At 40.8% G+C, this 22,358-nt stretch overlaps 1 protein-coding gene across 1 annotated transcript in view; it reads right to left on the bottom strand.

The window, feature by feature from the left end:
• Positions 1–22,358, bottom strand: part of EEA1 (early endosome antigen 1) — a 641,400-nt gene that overhangs the window by 469,897 nt on the left and 149,145 nt on the right. The window contains exons 9-10 of the mRNA XM_086919279.1: positions 20,939–21,094; positions 1,700–1,816 (exon numbers count right to left, since the gene is read on the bottom strand). Of these exons, the coding sequence (XP_086775405.1) occupies positions 1,700–1,816; positions 20,939–21,094 (273 nt within the window). The remainder of the gene's footprint in view (positions 1–1,699; positions 1,817–20,938; positions 21,095–22,358) is intronic.

Genomic DNA, 22,358 nt, shown 5'->3' with positions numbered 1-22,358 from the left:
TGTGCCACGGTGAATGGTTCTGGTTTGGCTGACAATTCTAAGCATACCTCTCTCCAGGTAAGCAATTCTAACACTCACTGAACTCAAAATTTACTCAAGAAAACTTTAAGGTTACCTTTTCAGTAAAAGTGTTCCAGAATATTGGTGGAAACACATTAAACACTCCATAAAGGTCCTCAGCTAAACAGAGGTTACAATGCTTAACCGTCACATTTTTGCAGGGGTAGTTGTTGCTCATGACCACACCAATTAACGATGCTAAAGACAATCACACAATATGATAACATTCACAAGGTCCGGCTCAGCCAGGGAATGGTTTAAACATAGTTACATAGGATAAACCCCAAAAAGTCTTTACACTGAACATAATAATAACAGGATGCAAGTTAGATTGTACTATCCTTTAAGGTCCAAAAAGATTGGTGTTTGATTATTTAGAAAATGGAGAGGTAATGGTTTGGCGTGTCAGAGTGTCTAAGGAGCTCACCACTGGCTTGATGAAGCTACCCATACACGTTTCCATTTTTTATTTTTTAAATAGAAAAGCAGAAGCTTAGGTCCCGTCAACCAAAGAGGATTCAACATTCATTGTGTAAGACAGAAGGGGCCCTTAAAAGTAACATCACCTTTGGAAAGAGTAGCATCTGAGTATGCAGTATAGTTCTAATGAGCTGTGATGCCTTAGAAGTTAGTGTACAGGTAATCATCATTCAATAAACAGTAAATCGTGTATTAGACAATTCATTTAAAGTTAATTACTTTCTTTATGGCTCATGTTATATCACTCAGCTGTCTTACTCTTAACTGAGATTTGCAAGTAAGATGAGATTCAGTAAAATCATGTTTTTAAGTTATGCAGATTGCTTTATCATACATATCAGAACATTGTAATGTTGGGAGTTCTATTGAAAACAATAGAGTGCTCTGGGGGTTTCTAATAGCCGGTAGAAGCCCGGAGCTCTAACATTCAAATGTTGTCGAGCACAGCCCTCACTGATCCCAAAGGGATTTCAGTCTCTTCAGGCCTTTGTTTTGTTTGCTAGAACATTCTGCCTTCTAGTGTCGGAATGTTCTAAAAGCCTTCTAGTCCTCTATAGCTGGCTATACCAGCATTAAAGTCCCGCTCCCTTGTTAAAGGCCCTTGCCGATTTACTGCTGGAGGAAACCTTTAAGGACGGTTTAGCTAGCTACGGCCAGCTAGAAGGCTATAGTAAAAAAAAAAAACTCCAATACATACCAGGGCTCGACAAATCTGAAAAATTGTACTAGTCCTGCAGGTCTAGTAACTTGGAAAATCCCCTCGACCTAACTGCAACCTACTTGACCTCTGTCTCTGAAATCGGAGCAAAAGTGACAAGTTAACAAGATTTAAAGGCATCTTTATTGCTTAGTCCCTTTGTGCGCAATAAAAATGCCTTTAAATCTTGTTATACTGTCACTTTTGCTCCGTTTTCAAAGACAGAGGACAAAAGTTAGTTTGTCTTCCTACTCACCAGAAAGGGCGAGTAGGACTTAAAAATAGCTCGTCCTCATCCATTCTCCCTCGCAAATGCGAGCGGGCGAGTGGATTTGTCGAGCCCTGCATACAGATGCTGGAGGTACCTGAAGGCACCTCCAGGTACCTAGGTACCTGGAGGTGGCTAATTAAGCCAAACAAAATCTCGAAGTCTAAAACACAATAACAAAATATTTGTCTTACCTGATTTGTCTGTTGTAAATCATTCATGGAACTCTTTAGTTTTTGCAGTTCCTGAACGTAAACAGCAACTTCTTGAGGGCCTTTTGCAAGTTCTTCTTTTAACTGTTTTATGGTTGTCTAAACAAAAAATTCAAATCGGTTGAAAGAATTTTCTTTTGGTGGTCCCCTATCTAAAACACATGTATATCAAGCCTATCCAATAACAGTTCAATACAAGTTGTAAATAACAGCTGTTTTATTGTCCAGTATGATATTACTTACCTTCTCTGCCTATTAACAGGCTTAAAGCTTTGGTTTAGCGAGGTTAACACAAACGTTCAAACTTAAAATAAGCTTTCAGTTTAGGGAGTATGCTTAGTCTAAAATGTAGGTCTTTGGGTTTAGGGTCAGATCTTTAATCTTGACACAGATAACACTAAAAACTGCCTGTGCTGAAAAAACCTTCACACTAATGATCTAAAAAATGAAACAAACACTCTCAAAGGTAAAACCACTCGCTAAAATGATGCTAGCACCCCACATTTAAAAAAAAAAATACATTTGGTAAAACAATTAGTTTCCAATTACACCATTCACCTCATTTATGCATTATTCCTTTTTTTATTCAAAGGGTATAAAAATTGGTCACAGAATATAACAATGTAAACGATAATTTCTTTGAAAGTACTAAAAACAAAATAGCAGTAGGATTACTCCGGTCAATTACGTTACATTAAAGGCATACAACAAATAATAAAAAGCATACAAAGTGAGAGAAAGGCAAATAAATTAATTATCGACATTTGAAACATTACAATTGCTACAACAATTCCAAGTAAAAAAAGCCCCATAAAAAAGAAAAGCCCACATTGACTTGTGCTAGTAGCCATTTTCCCATTACCCCGCGTTTGTTCAAATCTCATGGAAAGAATTACTCTAGTTTTAGCTAGAGCCATCTCCCTTTCATATATTTCTCTTATAACTGTCCACAATGCTAATGCTCTTGGTGGAATTGGGTATATGCATGCCCAAGCAATACACAGCCGCGCGGTGACTATACTGATAGAAAAATGGGATCTCAGACCTAGATCTGGTTCACTCTTATACCAAAGCATGACCTCTCTTTCTGTTAATTGAAGATCTAAACATAACGCGTCTCAGCAATCTGACCCAGTTCCTTTCAGAACAGATTCCGTCCCGGGCAGGTGGCAAACATATGCAAAAAATCTGCGGCAACCAACAGCATGTATGTCATTTGCCCCTATCCCCCGCATCCCTTCCCTTGCTCAGAGCCCAGTTAGCTATTCTGTCAGGAGTGCAGTTTAACACACATATAGTTGGAAATTGCTGCAGTTTTAGACTAATGTAATGTACCGACTCATCCAGTGTTCCTAGTGCGTTAATATCTTAGGACGTAATGTCAATTACCAAGAGATTGCTCCATTTAGATACCACCTTTAAGATATCATAGGTTCAACATTGGCACAGTATTTGATGCATTGTGCTAATTTATGGTTTCAGGGAGACAGAGTGTAAGCATGACAAAGTCAGAGCTTTCAAGTAGCTTTAAAACCTCCCGGAAAAAGAAAATCTGACCAGCAAATGTGTATGCATTATTCTAACCTCAATCTTCATCATTATAACATCCAGAAACAAAAAAAATACTGAAATTCCAGAAGACATCTAAATGGAGAGGAAATTTATGCTTAGCTTAAAAAGACATTTAATTAACAATTTATGATACTGATTTACCAGTAATTCCCACTGCCATTCATTTCTTACAATACCATACCAAAATTCACACATGCAATACCAAATTCCAAAATGTACAATATCATTAATTAAATCAAAAATTACAGATGCATGGTCCAGGGCGGAGGAGAGGGTACTGATCAGAAAGAAATTAGATCACTGGCACCAGGAGAAAATTAGGACCTTAAAAGATTAATATGTGGGTAACACTGCCCATCTGCTCTCCTAAGAGAAGTTTGGACAGCATCTGTGGTCAGAAAAAGCCACCCATTGTAAGGATTTACTGTCCGTTCTTTAAAACAAATCTCTAATGTGCATTCAGGCCTTGTGGAAAGAATGCATGAAAGGGAGGGGTGAAAGGGAGGGGTAAAAAGGAGGGTGGAATCACAAAAGACTTGGTAGTCTTGGAGAAGTTTATTTTGCTCACATTCCATTTTTTTGTCTGTTTGGAAGTTATTTTACTATTGGTCTTTTATTTTTTGTTTAGCGTTTCATGGTTATTTATTGGACGGTCTCAATTTTAATTTTGGTTTGCGGTTTTTGGCTCAAACACCTCTACATTTTATTTGGAGGGGGATCTGGCCATTGGCTGTATGCTCTGATGTGGTGTGCTGTTTTACCCATTTCCGTTTATATAGGTCATACTGTTTCTGGTCTTCCATGGATTTACTGCCCACTTATCTGTGAGATGATGGATCAATGCTTTAATCCCGGTCTTTTTATGCACTCTGGTAAGACTGGCTTCAATTCATTGAAAATCCTCTACCCTTAACTACGCAAAAAAACTGTGAAAAACTCAATTTAGCTTTTAAGAGAGACATACGAAAATGTACATACACTTTTTTCCATATACATGCCTCTGTGCATAGAAATCCATTGCAAGGATTTGAGTGTTTCCCATGTATTGAATATTACTTATGAAAGCTATTGGTTTCCTCTTCCCCCTTTTTAGTGGCAAATTTTCAATCATTATATTTCTTAAACAAAGAATACAATTACCTCAGCGGATGACAATGTTGCTCAATGTTATCTACATTTCACTAATTGCTTCACTTTTGCAAAGCTGTATCACCTAGTCCTGCTTCCATATCAAAGGTAATCATTCCTCCCTTAAAAACCGGCACCCACCACCCACCCCCAACCCAACCCAACCTCTTCTCTGCTTTTGTAAACTCACTTCTCGCTTAGAGGATGGCTACATAATCTAGCCATCACAGAGTGTGATGTCCATACAGATTCCTTTAGCAACCCTGAACCTTAACCACTTCCTTGTATTTATTTTGCCCATCCCTTTAGGTATAGTACGACTCTCCACCTTATTTAATCTACAGCCCATCTCCTCAGCCTGTTACACCACTCCTTCTTAAGCCTCATCTCTTTTCACAACCTAAATCTTTTCCCCCTACTTCCTTCGCCAGAGTGTCTCTATTTCTCGAGCCCTTAATTCTACACTTCAGCTCCAGAAAGGTGGTCATCAACAACAAATGTACCCATACCCTTAAGAACTATAGAAACCAGGTCCTCAACTTTTAACTGCAATGCTAAAAGCTTGTCATCATGTTGGCTAACCACAGTACTCATTCCTGCTGCTCCTTCCTCTATCTTAACCACTCGTTGCTGTAAATTCCCAATTTCCTGCGACATCCCGCCCATCTTTACATCAATATCCTGTAGCGAGTTCTGCAATTTGGTGTTATCCTCTCTCAGTTGTAAAAAATGTTCTTGGGCCTCCTTCCTATTGGTAGTCAAAGTCTGTAAGATGAGATCAAATGGTGAGCTCGTGTTTCCCATCTCTTCTTCCAATTTTCTACCACTGCTAGTGTTGTCTATTCCTTCGAGTGAGTCATCAGCTAATAAAGCAAGTGAAGTTAACTGCCTTGTTAGCGGACTTGTACTAGCAGAAGAAGTAATATCACCCACATCCTTCAACGCCGCAGGGCTATTAAGGGGACGTTTCTTAGTAGAGGAATCCATCATCATAATTTTCTGGGGCTTCTAACGTTTTCGGGGTATTAGCCAAATGCGGTACAATCTTAGGCTTTTCGGTATCCCGGAGGGGATCGAGGGGGAAGACCCGAAGGCATTTATGGTTAGGTTATTACAGAAGGCTTTCACAGATCTCTCAGACTGCGATTGGGACTCTCAGTTACAGAGAGTCCATAGGCTACCAATAACCCAGAGAAATAAACAAAATAAATTCCCTCGCCCATTTTTAATTCATTTCGGGAATCATTTCTTAAGGCAGGCCGTTTCTCTAAAAGCAAGGCCCAACCTACAAGTTACGGTAGATGAGTTTTCCTTTTTTGTCAAATCGGACCTTCCTAAGGCCACAATGGATAGACGGTGGCAATTACGCAAGCTAATTGACCCATTCAAGGCTCTAGGGATTCAAGTATACCTGCAGAAGACAGCCAGGCTAAAAGTTCTTAAGGGAGGGCACACTTACTTTTTCACAGATGCAAGGGAAGCCCAGGATGTATTAGCCTCACTCTCGTAACTGAGAGAGATACTATTTTGAAGTAAAATACTTGGCTTTTTTTCGGGTTGGGCAGGGAGTGGGTGAAGCGACAGGCTGCTTCTTGAGGGTAGCTGCCACTACAGCGGCAAAAAGCTGTATTTATTTGGGGGGGGGGGGGGGGGTTCTCCTTGAAGGAGGGAGGGGGCAGGAGGGATGGAGTTGATTGGGGAGGGGGGGAGGTGGAGGTGGGGGGGGGGGGTCTATTTGCAAAAAAACATCACAGGAAAATGAAAATTCAGATCAGCCTGAGAGAAATGTACTATGTATTACAATGCTACAAATTGATGGGATTGACACGATATATATATTTTTTTCTTTTTTTTAATGCTTCGAATAAAATGCCTGGCCTGGAACGTTGCTGGCTTGAACAGTAAAAGGAAAAGACGTTTGGTTCGGGAAGAAATAGCGCTGTATAAGCCTAATTTTGTTTTTTTATCGGAGACACAGATAGGAAAATTCTGGGACACCTGGAGTATGAGGTGATAACTTGCTCAACATTTAATGCATCAATAAGGGGGGTTGCTATTATAAAAGATAAACGTTTTAAGGTAGAAGTTAGGAAGAGCGCTTGCAATAAGAAAAGGAGGTGGGCTATAGTTCAATTATTGATTGAAAAAATTAAATATGTCTTCTGTATAGTCTATGGGTCAAATTCCGATGATGCTTATATTTTTGATCAGTTGAATGTAGAAAAGCTTCAGTGGTTAGGCAAATTAATTATCATGGGTGATTTCAACTGCATAATGGACTACAAGGTTGACACCACGAGGGGCAATGCCCATCATCGAATGCGGAGAACCCGGGCAGCCATTCTAGAGTTAGGGCGTATTCACAACATTAAAGATGTCTGGCGATGTGTTTTTCCTACTACGCCTGGTTATACATATTACTCTTCCCCTCACAGGCTTTGTTCTCGCATTGACATGGTTTGGGCATCGGACAGAGTAATGAGCATTAGTACTATTGAACTTTGCCCTAGAATCAACTCTGATCATAATCCTATATTACTAACTTTCAACACCGAAAAGAATTATACAATACCTCGTACATTCTTTTCCCAGGCATTTATTTACCAATACCTTATTTATTTCACAAGTTGAGTTACATATTGCAGACTTTACTAAGCTTAATCTTAACTCCACGACGTGCCTTATGGTATGGGACTACTGCAAATCAAGTATTCAGGGCTTTACCCAGCAATTTCTTTATTACCAAAACTCAGAGCGTCTTAAAAAGGATAAAGCTCTGGTTAACGATATACTTTCTGCTGAATTGTTACTGGCGGAACCTCTTTGCCGACATGCCACGAATATAACTGAATTGGAATTACATCTAGGACGGTTGGAGTCTGTACTAAAAACTATCTTCTGGAATATGAGTAGTATTAAATTACATAAATTTCAAGTGACACATTATGAGAGCGGAGACAAAGTTGGAAAATTATTAGCTTACAAAATAGCCGATGAGCGAGCTAATACTTTGATTAAGAATTTAAGGGGCCCTAATAACACTATAGTTGATAAACCAACCCAAATTTTAGAACATTTTGCTACATTTTATAAAAAACTATACACTCCAGAAAATCATCCGACAGTGGCGGCTATCCAGAACTATTTGGTTCACTTTCTAGAAAAACCAGACTCTTGAGCTGGAACAATTATCTAACTCTATTAGTGCACTGGAAATTAGAAAGGCGATCTCTTCCTTGCCAGTTGGGAAAGAATCTGGAGAAGATACGATTCCATTAGAAATATATAAGTTATGTGTCGAGGAGCTCATACCTCTTCTTTATCAAGTTATTAACTTCATTGGGGAAAGCAGGGAAGCCCCGAGGTCCTGAAATAAGATAAAATTGGTCTTTTTAAAAAAGGGGAAAACACCGGATGAGTGCGGTTCTTTCCACCCCATTTCTTTAATTAATGCGGATGCTAAAATATTTGCAAAAGTGCTAGCCACCCGTTTAGCACCTATAATACCGAAAATAGTCAGCCCAATGGGTAGGGATACCACCGCACATACTAATATGGCTGTGACAGCCTTTGACATAGCTGAAAAGGAATCCACCCCACTCGGTATGATTATGCTTGATGCAGAAAAGGCTTTTGACTGAGTGGGGTGGGATTACTTGTGGCTAGTTATGACTGGCCTTGGTTACAGGGGTACATTCTTGAATTGGATACAGTCGTTATATGACAATTCCACGGCCAAAATTAGTTATGCTGGTTTATTATCAACCTCTTTTACTATTGCCCGGGAAACCCGCCAGGGGTATCCCCTGTCACCTCTTTTATTCGCATTATCAATAGAATCATTTCTTCATGCATTACAATCACATTCTCTCATTACTCCTTTTAAGTTTGGCCCTCATTTACTGAAGCTCACAGCTTATGCTGATGACGTTGCCATTTATTCAACTGATACGGTAAATGCGATGCAGGGCATTACAGTAGAAGCCAGTAGATTGGGGGACGTCTCTGGATATAAATTGAACTTAAATAAAACGCAAATAATTGCTAATTATAAACCAGGTGGTCTAACTACTGGATTGTGTCAGGCGGCAACATATTAAGGGGTTAAGTTATCTGCAAATATTAAGGATTTAATTAAACTAAATTACGATGATTTAGTTAAAAACACTATAATTCTGTTAAAAAATGGCACAAACTTCCCTTAAATATTATTGGTAGAATTAATCTGATCCGCATGATAATTTTACCCAAATTTCTTTATCTTTTCCGTTCTATCCCTTTGGCATTATGCAATTCTTTCTTTCTTGGATGGGGTCTTCAGAAGCTTTATTTGAGGGTATCGCAAAGATCTATGACTCTTAAAAGGGGCTTCTGTCGCAGGAGGGCTAAACTTCCTGGACTTTAAGCTATACTTTTGGGCAACAATTGTAGGACGCTTACGACACTTAATTAACTCTGAGGGCGCAGACAATCGACCTTATTTTCTTACATTTATGTTTAATCTGGATGCGAAAATGTTTTTGGGAGGATCAATGATCCCAATTACTACGAAAGGGTGCGCTTTAAGACAGATAGGGATTTAGTCAAAATTTGGCGTAATATTCAGGCCTTCTTCAATGTGACCTTTTTCCATTTTAAACTGCTCTTGTGGGGAAATCCTGGCTTACCAGGAATATTTAGTGATGGATTAACTAATATATGGTTCTTGGGGATCGGTTTGGTGCACAAGAGCTCTTGAGCTTTGAAACACTTAGAACACTCTACAATATCCCTGACTCTACGAGGTTCAAGTGTATGCAGATATATGATTTTTTTATTCATAAAATGAAACTACAGAATATTTCTGACTCTAGCATATGGGATTACCTCTACTCGCAGAAAAATAAATCATTAATTAGTGGCTGCTATAAGTGTTTCAATACTTATAGAAACACGGACTGCAGTACTCTAGCAGTTCTACTCCCCCCCAGGTTCTGGAATTCCCTTCACTCGACGGTACGTCAAACTGAGTCCTACTCCATGTTCAGGAGATCTCTCAAAACGTGTCTGTTCTCCCAGGCTTATGACCAATAACTCCAATCCCCCTCTCATCTGCTCTGCTCCTTTCCCTAGCGCCAAGAAACCGTTGGTGTACGAGCGCTCTATAAAACCCTTCTAAAAAAAAATAAGTGTAGTAGAATGCTAGGGATCAATATTACTCCGGCTGTAATTAATTCATCTTTACGTAATATTAACAATGTGGTTTCTTCGTCAAGCTTACGATTGTTGCAATTTAAAACAACTTGCATGCTCTACCATACTCCGGAAAGGATATCTAAATGGGCTCCGAACAGTATATACAGTGAACAAACTAAATGCCCTAGGTACGCGTTAGCTGCAGCAGATCTGGTGCACATTCTGTATACTTGTCCTAAGATATCAGAATTTTGGACTTCTATTGTGAACATAATGACATTGAAGTTAGGAGGTTCATTTTCTTTAGATTCAGCACTAGTTCTGTTAGATACTAATGTTAGGAGCACTCCACAAAGATCCCTAATTACTATTATGGTATCGTGCGCCAAACTTATAATCGCGCGCGCCTGGATCTCTCCTAACTCCCCACATATAATGGAATGGTGGTCACTGCTTAATGAAATTCATAGTATGGAACTGGCGCTGACTAGGCTCAGGGGTACTAAGTCTAGCTAAATTTGATAAGATTTGGAGGTCTTTCCTATTATAGGTGAAAATTACTTCTTATTTAGATAACTGTTGATTTATGTTGTATACCAGCAACGATATATGTATTTATTTTGTTTGGAATTAATAAGAACTTGCCAAATGATTTAATGTCAATTTTGTATATGTTTAGACTACCTCTTTTTTTGTGTATTATCTTGGCCTCATGCTGCTTGTTTTGCTTTGTTTGTATACTTTTGTTTCCTGTGTTGCTAATAAAAAAACTTTAAAAAGAAAAAAAGAACTATAGAAACCAGACAATTAAAAGACCTAAGCTGGAGAGGTCAATGGGACTGAGTCTTTCCACCTTTCTTCTCCTAACAGCTCACACTGCAAGAGATACAAATGGTTTGCACAATGCGGACTATACCAAAGTTGACTAACAGTTCAGTGTATGCAAGGGGTTAATCAGAACTGAAATATTGCTAAATAGACCATCTAGGTTCATCGCCTGCAAAATTGATCACTTACTAGTGATAATTTTAACACGTCATCTCGATAGCGGATTAAATCATGCTCCTGTGACCAACTGCCACATGTGACCAATAGTATCATCGCCCCATTAGAGTTAGCCCCACTTTCTCTAATGAAAGACTATGTAACCTCAATGGAAGTTATGGCCCCAATATTCATTACCGAATCAACAATGGATGACCCCAAAATTACTCAGATACCTAGAGAATCGTTTGCCACACTCTTGACCAAATCCGGCAATTCATTTATCTACATATCAAGACCTGACTCAATAAAACCTCACAAAACATCTTTTGCCTGCACTCTTATTTGGTTTGATGGTGAAGGCAAACAGTACAGGAGTGGCAGTAATATATAGAAACTAAACACGCTGCAAATTGCTACTTCCAGATTAGTATTCTTAACTCCAGTGCCTGCTTCTAAATGTTCTCACTAAATGCCCCCACAATTACACAAAAAACACCACTATGGATGACTCTGGTGACAGAGCAGTTTACAATGTTCTCAACACTCAGGCAGGATGAGTTTCTACAACACTGCTGAAAAACCCAATTATACAAATGGCTGTACACTTCACTGAATCAAATCCAAGTTATTTTACTGCTTTACTTTTTCTTTTATACCTGCCTTGCAAAAATATCCTAGCCACGATATAAACTAGAAACATATTGTCACGAGAAGTAGATGTGGAATTTAGAATAGTAGATCTATACTTCTCTATGTATACTTACCGTGTAGGTATGTTGGCAGTCAGCATCTTGGATACCATAGCTTTGTAAGTCGATATGAAAGACAGGATACTGTAACATAGTTTTCATTTGCAATGACGCTTCACTGACTGCTAAATATCCTATTCCCCACCGACTGATCCACTCATCTACAGATTCACAGATTTTGGACACTCAAAAAATAGAAAAGTAATTTTGCAGACTAAAAATTATTGATTGTTTCATTCTATGAAAAATATTTATATTAATTCTGTTGCACTGAGGGCCAAACCAATCTCTCTATATAGCCTTAAAAATACATGACCAACTTAGATTTGCACCTTTAAAAAAAAAAAAAGGGCTAAACCCTTATGCACTCTGGTTCACCAAGGACCTATACTAAGACAGAAATCTTTGAGAGGTCTGCCGAATATGTGGAAGCAACCTCCATTCTTATCCGAATAAGCTCAGGGCAGGAAGAACTTGTAATAAAAACACAATTCAATCACTTTTAGACACCTCCAATAGCCACTTCAATTTCTCACTGAAATTGCAGAACTAACCAATAATCTCATCAGCTTTCACCAACGATGATCCAGATTCTGAAAGTGAAACGTTTGCAGTTATTGGTTTAGAAAGTCTAATTAAGTGGTCATTGCCATCTACTTCTAACTATCTAGGTTTTTACAATCTTAACAGCCAAATCACAGAAGACTTGGATCCATTTAATAGAAAACTCAGAAAATGGCTTACTTAATATTATTGCTAATGTGAAACCTTTGAGCCATTTCAATGATGCGGTTTATGGAAATATTGATAAATATCTGACTCCGCATATATCACCTTACTGGACTACCTAAGCTGATTCAATTGATTAAAAGCTGTGTTCATGGGTACATAATTTTATAAAATGTGCTTGTCCTACAAAGGAAGAATCCACTGTGTCTAGGTTTGTGCCATGCAGTGAGGTGACAAATCATGGCAGCGTTCTCAATATATTAAAGATCAGTTAAGAGCCTTTCTGATTATGCCAAGGCTCATACTAGATCAGTGTTTGGCTTATAGCTAGGGTTTGATGCTGCCTGTTTAGTTATGTGTATTCAACTATTAATATGAAAAGATCATTTTAATACATGCTAAAAGCAGCAAATTACTTATTAAAACCAATGAAAAACAAATACATGCCGCTAAAACTTCTAAAAAGCCTATCATACCAAGCATTATGTTATGTTACAACAAAGCGAGACATGAGCATTTAAAGTTCAGCAACATATGTATACTTAACTTCTTAACCTCACCACATAATCTATATGTAGTTGCTCACGTGAAAGCAAAAATGGTGCCAGGTACAGCTGTATCACTGAGGTATAAATATGAACAACTGAAGTTTCCAAACTGTGGGTCCTACAATACATCATGTTATGTTCTAATAAAAAGAGAAGAAAACTTTCAAGTACTTTAACACAAATATTCCACTCAACATCTCTCAGGCTCAAAACAGAATTTACGAACTTGTTTAATCACAGGAGAGCAAAAGAAACACTAAAATTTGTCAATAATTAATTTCACCAACATGACAAATTTCTCACAGTGCATCACTTCTGTCTTCCAGAGCAAATTGGCTTTAAGCCAAGGACTCTCTATTATTATCCCTTTGCTAGCATGTTGTTAAAAGTCGCCATGTATTTTACAAAACCATAAAGCAACTGCGTATCTTAGACAAATAAATTTCACAAGGCATGGATATAGGGTATAGCAAGATAGTTCTGGCACCTGTCCGGACTTCACAACCTAGAGAAGGCCATGATTGTTGGTCTTTATTGAAATTGGACATACTTATAACTCCAGCAGTGGGTCATCACACATTTTTGACAAAATTGACTGAAAATAAAAACTGCGGAGGAAGTACTCTGGACAGGTGCCATATCAACAGTAAAAATAGTCAGACTAGTGGCCAATTAAAAGACTGCCCCTTCATTGAACATCCGCATTGGGGTAGATATTTATGGACAAACAGAACATCAGCACAGAGTGGATACGTGTGGCATATTCTATAATTTGAATGACTTGCTGGACATAACTATATCAGACAGGGCAATCCCCTGTTTTGCAGAAATAATACTTCTACATTTTTAAGATATACCCATGCCACTGTTGTATTAGTGGTCCTGAAGAAGGTGGTCCAAAAAGCATAATACCTACCGAAACGTGTGTTGAACTGGCAGTGAGATACCTGACCCGCTGTGAGATCACTGTCTCAGAGGCTGTATTGTTGCGGTCTCCGTGGTGACCATAATAGTATATGCGATCTTGAGAGAGTATGATATGATTTATTGCATAAATGAGTATGTATGTGGGGTGTACAAGGCCTATATGCAAGTGTGGTCAATTTGTAGGGGTCATACATATGTATATGAATGACGCAGATATTGTCCGTGTCAAAAAACGCAGTCTATGCTGAAATGCTGAAAAAAAATGAAATCATCGTTCATTCATATAAAAGAAATTATAGATATAATGAATGTATTTACTCTCTTGATATAAATGATGAAATAATGACTTTGGAACAAAATAAATTTCATATAAACCAATAAATTGTGTATGCTTGCTATGTATTCGTTGTGGATAGCCCCATAGAGCTATTGTTAGCCTATATAAAACCGATATAGGTCTAGTGAGAGGTTATTGCATTCATTTCCTATTATTATTTTCCCCCTTTCTCCTAGACCTGAAAAAAAATCTATAGGGGGTATCCTTGATAGTGTGAGCTTGGGAGGTGAAACAGGAAGAGATTGCAATATTTCTGATCCAACCAGCAGGCAACTCTCCATACAAAAAGTCTCACTACCATACAATACAATGGGAGTAATTGTTCTTTAGTAAAAAAGCAGCAGGCAAATGATTCCTGGCAATTTCTAAAATAATTAGCACAGAGCTAATGTTAAAGATACTTTTTTCACCACTTTAGTATTTTGTTGCCTGTATTCGCCTCAATTGTGCAGCCCTGTACCAAGCTATTTATAGGATTTAACCTACAACACGTATTAATAATTGGGGGTCCAGTATCCTTCTGTCTTAAATTATTTTCTGAAAAACATTAGATTGCTTTTTTTCATATTTCTGGAGAGCTTGTTCAATCAGCAGTAAGAATGAATTGTTGCCAGCAGGAGTTGGAGGCCTAAGCTGGTCTGGTCTAACAATACAGTATTGTCCACGTATTACAATTCTGGTATAGGTAATACTGTAACCCTAGGTCGGCAGGAACAAGGACTAGTCAATGCTTCATCTATTAATCTAATTTAGACAAAAGCCAGGACCTACATATGCAGCCAAAAACAGTCTCAAAGTCTAAGCCAGCATAAAGGTTCCTTGGATTAGATCTGCTAGCTAGTTAGCACCGATAGAGCTAAATTATCATTAGTGCATGTGTTCGCTCTACAACCTACTTGGAAGAAAGGTAGCATTGAGTCAAGTCTGTGCAATTGTGTGAGTCATTGTAGTGGTCCTGAAAAGGCTCCCATGCTAATGACATGGGCTTTGGTTTTGTTGAATCGACGTGTGAAGTGCACTTGTGTGGTCTGTACAGTTATTTTATTTTAGCTTATTCAAGTTTTTCTTTCTCAGGGCTATATTCCATATGTTATACCTCATATATTTTTCGTGGCCGTCCACTATTGTCACTTGTTGATTCATATAAGTTATGTGTGCAATGGTATTCTGACACAGACTCCGTATCCTACATATTTACATAGATATTATTACGGCTTGCTCAGGGTTTATTCCAGTATTTGTCTGTATTATACTGTTACTTGTTCAGCACTTGTTTATAACCTACATCGAACTCACCCCTATTCCTAATTGTACTGTCGGTTTTCTCGCACATAGTCTTGTCACTGATGTAACTTGCAACCACATTGTCCCTTCCCTTATACGCTGATTACTATCGCATATATGTTAACTGCTCACTTTATTCTGCTCCCTCATATCCTTAGTGCGCACCCTATACTTGTGCAACTCGCACTCATATCAAGTGTCAATCTCGTATGCACTGAGTACTACCTCAATTACCATGGCAACTCACTAGTGTCAGTTGTTCTTGCACGCACCATCTACTACCTCTCCCAATTATCTCACTATTTTCGTCGGCTGTACTCTGCACATAGCATTACTGTGAACGCACTAGTATCACTTTAGGCCCTCGCAACTGTCTAGGACAGTGCACCCTTCCCTACTACACCCTCCTTCCTACACCCCCCCTACACCTATCTAGACTGTTCTCCCATTATGGAACCCGTCGGCAAACACACATATAAAATCAACTACCCACCAGCACTCACTAAAAAAGCCGCTAAACGCTTTAAACACAACTTCCTGAGGTCCCACCCTGAAACTCCGTGTGCAGACACCTACTTCTCACCAGTCAATGGTTCACTGAACATTGATATTATCTTCCACACCACACGCAGAGCCCAATGGAGAAACACGTTCCGCACTCTACTCTCCGTCTCCACCTCCAGGAATTTCGCGCATGGCCTAAAACTTACCATCACTCCATCACAACTCTTCCCTGGCAGAACAACCATCACTATATACAATAACGGGATTATCCTAATTCAATCCACAGACAAGAACCTGGAACTACTAGACAATCTGTTCCCCACGTTCAAACAGCACCTCACCAGTCATCGGACAACCACTCATAGCATCCGCAGGCCCATCACTCCTGAACTCACAGCCCCCAACCACAACCCTCCTAACCTAGCTCATACAGACATAGATCCCTCACCCACACATTCCAGCGATACCCCCTCCCCCCCTACAACCTCACCCTGTCACCCTCCCATACCACACCCATTCCCGTCACCCCTGACACCGCAGCCTCAAACCACACCCATTCTAATCCACCCCAACCCCTAAACTACATGCACCTCTCCTTTACTCTCGACACCCCAGTCACTCATCCACCTACCATACCTACCTCACTCCTGTCGAGCACAGACATAGATTACCTACCCTCTTACACCAACCTCACCCCTTCCCCCCACACACCAGCCCTCATCCACTTACCCACCCCTGATACCACAGCTCCCACCCAAAAAGACATGCACCACCCCTCTACTCCCGGCACCTTAGTCATTCCCCCACCTACCATAGCTATCCCACATCCCGCAAGCACTGACATAGATCTCTCTCCCTCTTACAACAACATCCCCACTCCTTCCACCTACACACCAGCCCTCATCCCCGTTCCTCTCACCCCTGATAACACAGCTCCCACCCGCATCCCGACTATCCTAGATCAACATCAGACTGACACACACAAAGGCAAACCCCACCCTTTATCCCCACCCATTCTCAGCCCCCACTTCCTCCCACTAACTGATCACACAGAACACTCCACCTCCATCAGCTCAACTCGACCCTCTCTAAATAGAACCATCTACAATACCACTACCCCCCCAGTCTTACCCCCCATCACCCAACCTCCACCCACTTCACCACTAATAAACGCCCATCCTCCACCATGCAGTCTACGCCCACAACCAATACTCTCATCCACACCACCAACCTCCCCCCTATGTCATCCACGCCTGACCCTCCCACCCCCACCTCCAACACATGTCCCTCAGTGGACCACATTACGGCCTCCCTCCTCCAACTCAAAGAAGACATAAACAGCATCAAACAACAACTACTCTGTCTATCACACTCCAGCCACCCCCCACCCAACACTCTTCAACAGATCAAACAAGACATTCACATCATCAAACATTTACTCAGCACACACCCCCGACACCACTCACACGTCTCCGCCATCACCTCCCCTCCCAACTGGTCCTCCACCCGGGCGGCGAACTCACGCACTCGACTTCCACCACACTGGACCTCAATCCCTGTTCACAATCGTGAAAACCGCCCCCTTCGCTCCTGCAACCCTCTTTCGGACCTAGACACAATCACCCTCCTCCGCTCCTATGACCCAGCTCCCCTCAGCAACACACCCGACACACTCACTGCCATACCTACGATTCACTCCAATCCCCTTAGACCCCCCACACTGAACAACAGAGTCGCTATCCATAGTAACCTGAGTAAAGTCCCCCTCGCCCTAGAGCACCCTTCCACCCTCGACACACCCCGTCTCAAATGCACTCTCCTAAACTGCAGATCAGCCGCTAGACACTCCGCCGCTATCGCCGATCTCATCCAAAAATTGGATCTGGACTTAATCATCATGACTGAAACATGGCTAACAGAGTCTTCTACACCTATAATGGACATTCTGGTTCCCCCCAACTACCTCATCACTAGACTTGACAGGTCTGGCAATAAAAAAGGTGGCGGAATCGCATGTATATACAGGAGCAACCTCTCTGTACTGAAAGTATCTTCACCTTCCCCGCCCTCCCCATCGTCCTGTGAATACATCAGCCTAGATATTATCAGTGAGGGCAAACCGATCTGCACTCTTCACGGCATTTACCACCCACCCGGTGACAACCTCACCTTCTCCCAACAAATCATGGACATGATCTCAACCAACGCCGGGCGGCAACTCACACAAATATACCTTGGGGATTTCAACCTCCACTGGAATGATCATAATGATGCTGTGGTAAAGGGTCTGAAGAATTTCCTCAACGCCCTTGACCTTACACAAATTTGCAACAGTCCAACACACAAGAAAGGCTCTATCCTCGACCTCATCATCTCCAAAGAGGCCGCTATCCAACTCGAATCTATCCAACCCTGTGACTGGTCGGACCATCATATCATCACGTTCTTCATCAATGAAAAAGTTAAATTTAACCCTATCCAATCCGCCAGGCCCAAAGTCTGGAAAAGAGACATGAAAAAACTAAACTCAAACTCTCTGCCCTCCAACAGCTACAACTTACTACTTCCTCCGGCTGGCGTGAAGGACGTCCAATCCTTGACTGATCACTATCTTAACAATATGACCGCAATAATTAATGAAGTCGCGCCCTTGCAGCTAAAAAAAGACACCACAAAAATCTCCAATCCCTGGTATGACGGGAGTCTCAATGACGATAGACGTGCCATGAGATTGGCAGAGCGCTCCTGGAGATCAGCCCCCTCTGCACTGAACCTAAAAAACCTGAAGAAAAAGAGAAATGCCTACTTCAGGAAAATAAAACGATCTAAATCAGACTTCTTCAGCCGTCAGCTAGACCAAGCCAAAAACCGTCCGAGAAAGCTGTTTGAGCTTATCCGATCACAAACCAAAGAACAACCCCAACCTCTCAACACTATGTGCAATACCCCTTCCTGCGAAGACTTCGCCGCTTTCTTTAACCTAAAAACGGATAACATAAAGAATGATCTCCTCATGGACGCAAGCCTCTATCCCAAACCACACGGCATAACACCCACTAAACCAAAAAACAATGCAACCTGGTCAACCTTTGTCACCTACACGGAAGAAGAAATTGGCAAACTGCTCAGCACTCTGAAACCATCCAATCACCTCACGGACCCCCTTCCTGCTAACGCTGTAAAAGCTCTTACCCCGTCGCTCCTTCCACTCTGGACCAAAATCATTAACAGCTCACTTCAACAAGGAATCTTTCCCGACTCCCTCAAAGTTGGACAAGTAACACCTTTGCTAAAGAAACCTACAGCCGACCCTTCTGACCTAAACAACTACCGTCCCATTACCAACATTCCAACTCTTGCCAAACTGCTGGAAAAATGCGCACAAATACAATTGACTAATCATATTAATCAATTTGATCTCCTCAACTCTCACCAATCAGGCTTCCGAGCCAATCACAGTACGGAAACTGCCATGATTCACATAATCGATGACGCCCTCCAAATCCTAGATCATAACAATACCTGCCTCCTCATCCTCCTTGATCTCTCCTCCGCATTTGACACCGTCAAACATGAGAACCTACTCGAACTATTAAACACAAGAATGGGCCTATCTGGAACTGTGCTCAAATGGTTCACTTCTTTTCTGCATAACAGATCGCAGAAATTCAAGAGCAACAACTTGATGTCCGCACCAAGACCTGTATCGCTAGGCGTACCACAAGGATCCTCCTTATCCCCAACTTTGTTCAACCTCGTTATGGAACCTCTCACCACCTTGCTGCAAGAATCCAATGTACATTTCCACATGTATGCTGATGACACCCAACTCTATCTCAAACTACAATCACCCAAAGACATCACGCTTTTGAACTCAACAATCAGAAGCACCCAATCCTGGTTGGCCGCTAATCATCTCAAACTCAATGCCCTTAAAACAGAGTTCCTCCTGATCGCACCTCCCGCGAAGATCACTACCGCGCAAATGTGGCTTAAAGACCTAACGGCACTCAATGTCCAACCCACCACCGTGGACTCAGCGAAATCCTTGGGTATAACACTTGACACCAATCTCAGCATGCAGGAACACATCAACAAAGCAACTAAGGGAGCAAACTACCAAATCAACACCCTGAGGAAACTGAAACCTTTCCTTCCAGCCAAAGACTTCCAAACTGCGGTACAATCACTAGTCATACCTCGAATAGAATATGGCAGCACCGCCCTTTGCGGTCTCCCCCTAGCCACTACGGCACCCATAAGAGCCTCTCTAAACGCCGCAGCGAGACTTATCACTGGATCAAAAAAACACTCTCACATTTCCCCTGACTTCAAATCCCTGAACTGGCTGCCGTTTGAAGCCAGAATACACCTGAAAATCGCTTGTTTGACCCACAAGGCTGTGCACCTGAGCTCACCTAGATACCTCGCTCAGAAGCTGACGATTTCTGGAGGCTCCAGGAACACTAGAGGCACAAACAATCTTTTGCTAAAGCCTAAAAGATTCCGCAAGGAAAAAACCTATAAACGCTCTTTCTCAGGAATGGCCCCCAGGATTTGGAACTCTCTCCCCCCTGAAACAAGGCTCATCACCTCTACCATACTGTTCAAGAGAGAAGTAAAAGCAATCCTCATGGCTAAATACACTTGAACGACTATTGGGGAAAAACTACAAAGACTCGATACTCATCTGTACTACTTGTTCGAACCCTTGTATCTTATGTATCTTATATCCAACATATCTTATGTTGACTCTGAAATTGATTTACTTGATTGTGTTATGATATCACTTCGATGTACTTCTAACATGATTGATGTATCTGCGTATACATGCTCCCCTCCTCTGTAAAGCGCTCTGATATCTGCGAAGATCTTGTTCGCGCTATATAAAACTTTCAAAATAAATAAATAAATGATAACCTGTCAGTCAGTAGCCATTTCTGCTGTGGATGCAAAAAACTCATTAGTGCGGCTACTGAATCATCACTATTACACCAATATCTTATTCATGCATGCATAGCCTTCCCTGATGAGTCCTACAACATGTGTGTGGTGACTGCTGACCAGGAAGAGAAGTGCAAGGTGTGTGAGGGTGGCACACCCACCTGATACTGCCAACCTATCATAATGCATCTGCCCACAAAGCTCCAGATTTAACCCTTTCCCACAGGGCACATTTTAAAGTTAATACCAAACTAATGAAGTTTCATTCTAGTGCCATACATGGTATAAAAATAATAATTGGTTTAGGCTGAAACAGCAGAATAGTGATCTCTTTTACCTGTGAATTAGCATTTTTAGCCTTCAACTGCTTGCACTCCTCTTTCAAACTCTCAGACTCTTTCTCACGCTCCAGAGTTGTTTTATCCATCAGTGTCTGAACCTGGATCAGCTCCTTCTTCAGAACAGCAACATCTTCTACACCAGGCCTCTGAAGCTGTAGAGTATATTGTTTATTACTGTGCATATTTAGACTACACAAAAAATCCCTCGAGTAGTACCACCACTACAGATAATGTCAATGGAACAAAAAACTATTATTTCAGAACTAATGGCCATATATAAGCTACAAGACAAAACATTACATTCTTTTTATAAATCATTCTAAGAGGTTTCATATTAGTAACTTCTCTAGGATGTAAAGATTCTAATTTCAAATTACAACCTTTGGGTTAAAACCTAGGTACAACAGATATATTTTATGGCAATACTTGACAATCTCTTTATACAGACACTTTCTTTCCTTACATACCATTTATATAGAAATATGTAAGCCAACCGACACCACTCTCTTTCAATGGACACGATGTGCTACCAATATTCAATACAACTCAACTTTTATATTACACAGTGAGTTTTGGCACCGATTTGGTCTATTATGAATCATACAGCAGGCAATTCAGTGGATTTTGGATTCTGCTGAGCAGGCCATATTTGCCTTTTGTTAGCCTAATTAGCCACAATATGTACCAGTTCAAAATGCACAGTATATCCGAAAGGTGAAACCGGTTTTCACTACATTTAACTGGCATTTCCTTGTAAAAATGATCAGGAGAAGACACAATATTTTCCTTCACTTCTGGTGTTGAAAATACAATCAAACATCGCCTGGAAGGCTAAGAATTAAAGTGATTTACAGAGGTTTGTTAACACGCCATACAGGGTGACTTCCAACTTGAACTTACTGAGTTAAAACCAATTGAGAGGATCAACAGAACCATGAAGGACCACTTTTGTAAAAGAATGTTGGCAACCAAGAGAGCCTCATTAAGTGCAGCCTAACTATAATGGCAGGAAACCAAACTTTCCAGGAAAGAGAGGCACAGATATGTTTTACGGTGGATCAAGTGTTCCAAAGGGGGGGGGGGGTGCTCAATTTGACAGGGTACCAAGGTGCTCAAACAGGAGGGTTGCCTCTGTTTTGACTGTATCATAACCATCAAATAAGGGCCATGACAAATTGTATGCCACGCGATAAGATGCTTCAATGTAGACATACTGGGAGAAGGTCCTAGAACAGCCTTCATGGCCAGCACAGCACCAGAGCCACTTGGAGCCTTTTCCTCTGAAATGCATTTATTGTGCTATTTCCACAAATAGGTCCAAAGGCGTGATATTGTACTGCGACACCAACGAAGAAGGCTGTTCACATGATATGTATTCCTGAAGGTCAGGGAATTAATAGATGTGAATTAACATGA

This window comes from Lissotriton vulgaris, chromosome 1_1 (genome assembly GCF_964263255.1).
Source record: "Lissotriton vulgaris chromosome 1_1, aLisVul1.2, whole genome shotgun sequence".
In the NCBI taxonomy this organism is placed as follows: Eukaryota; Metazoa; Chordata; class Amphibia; order Caudata; family Salamandridae; genus Lissotriton; species Lissotriton vulgaris.
Note: the sequence above shows the minus strand (reverse complement) of the source record. Positions and strands in the feature narration are given on the sequence as shown.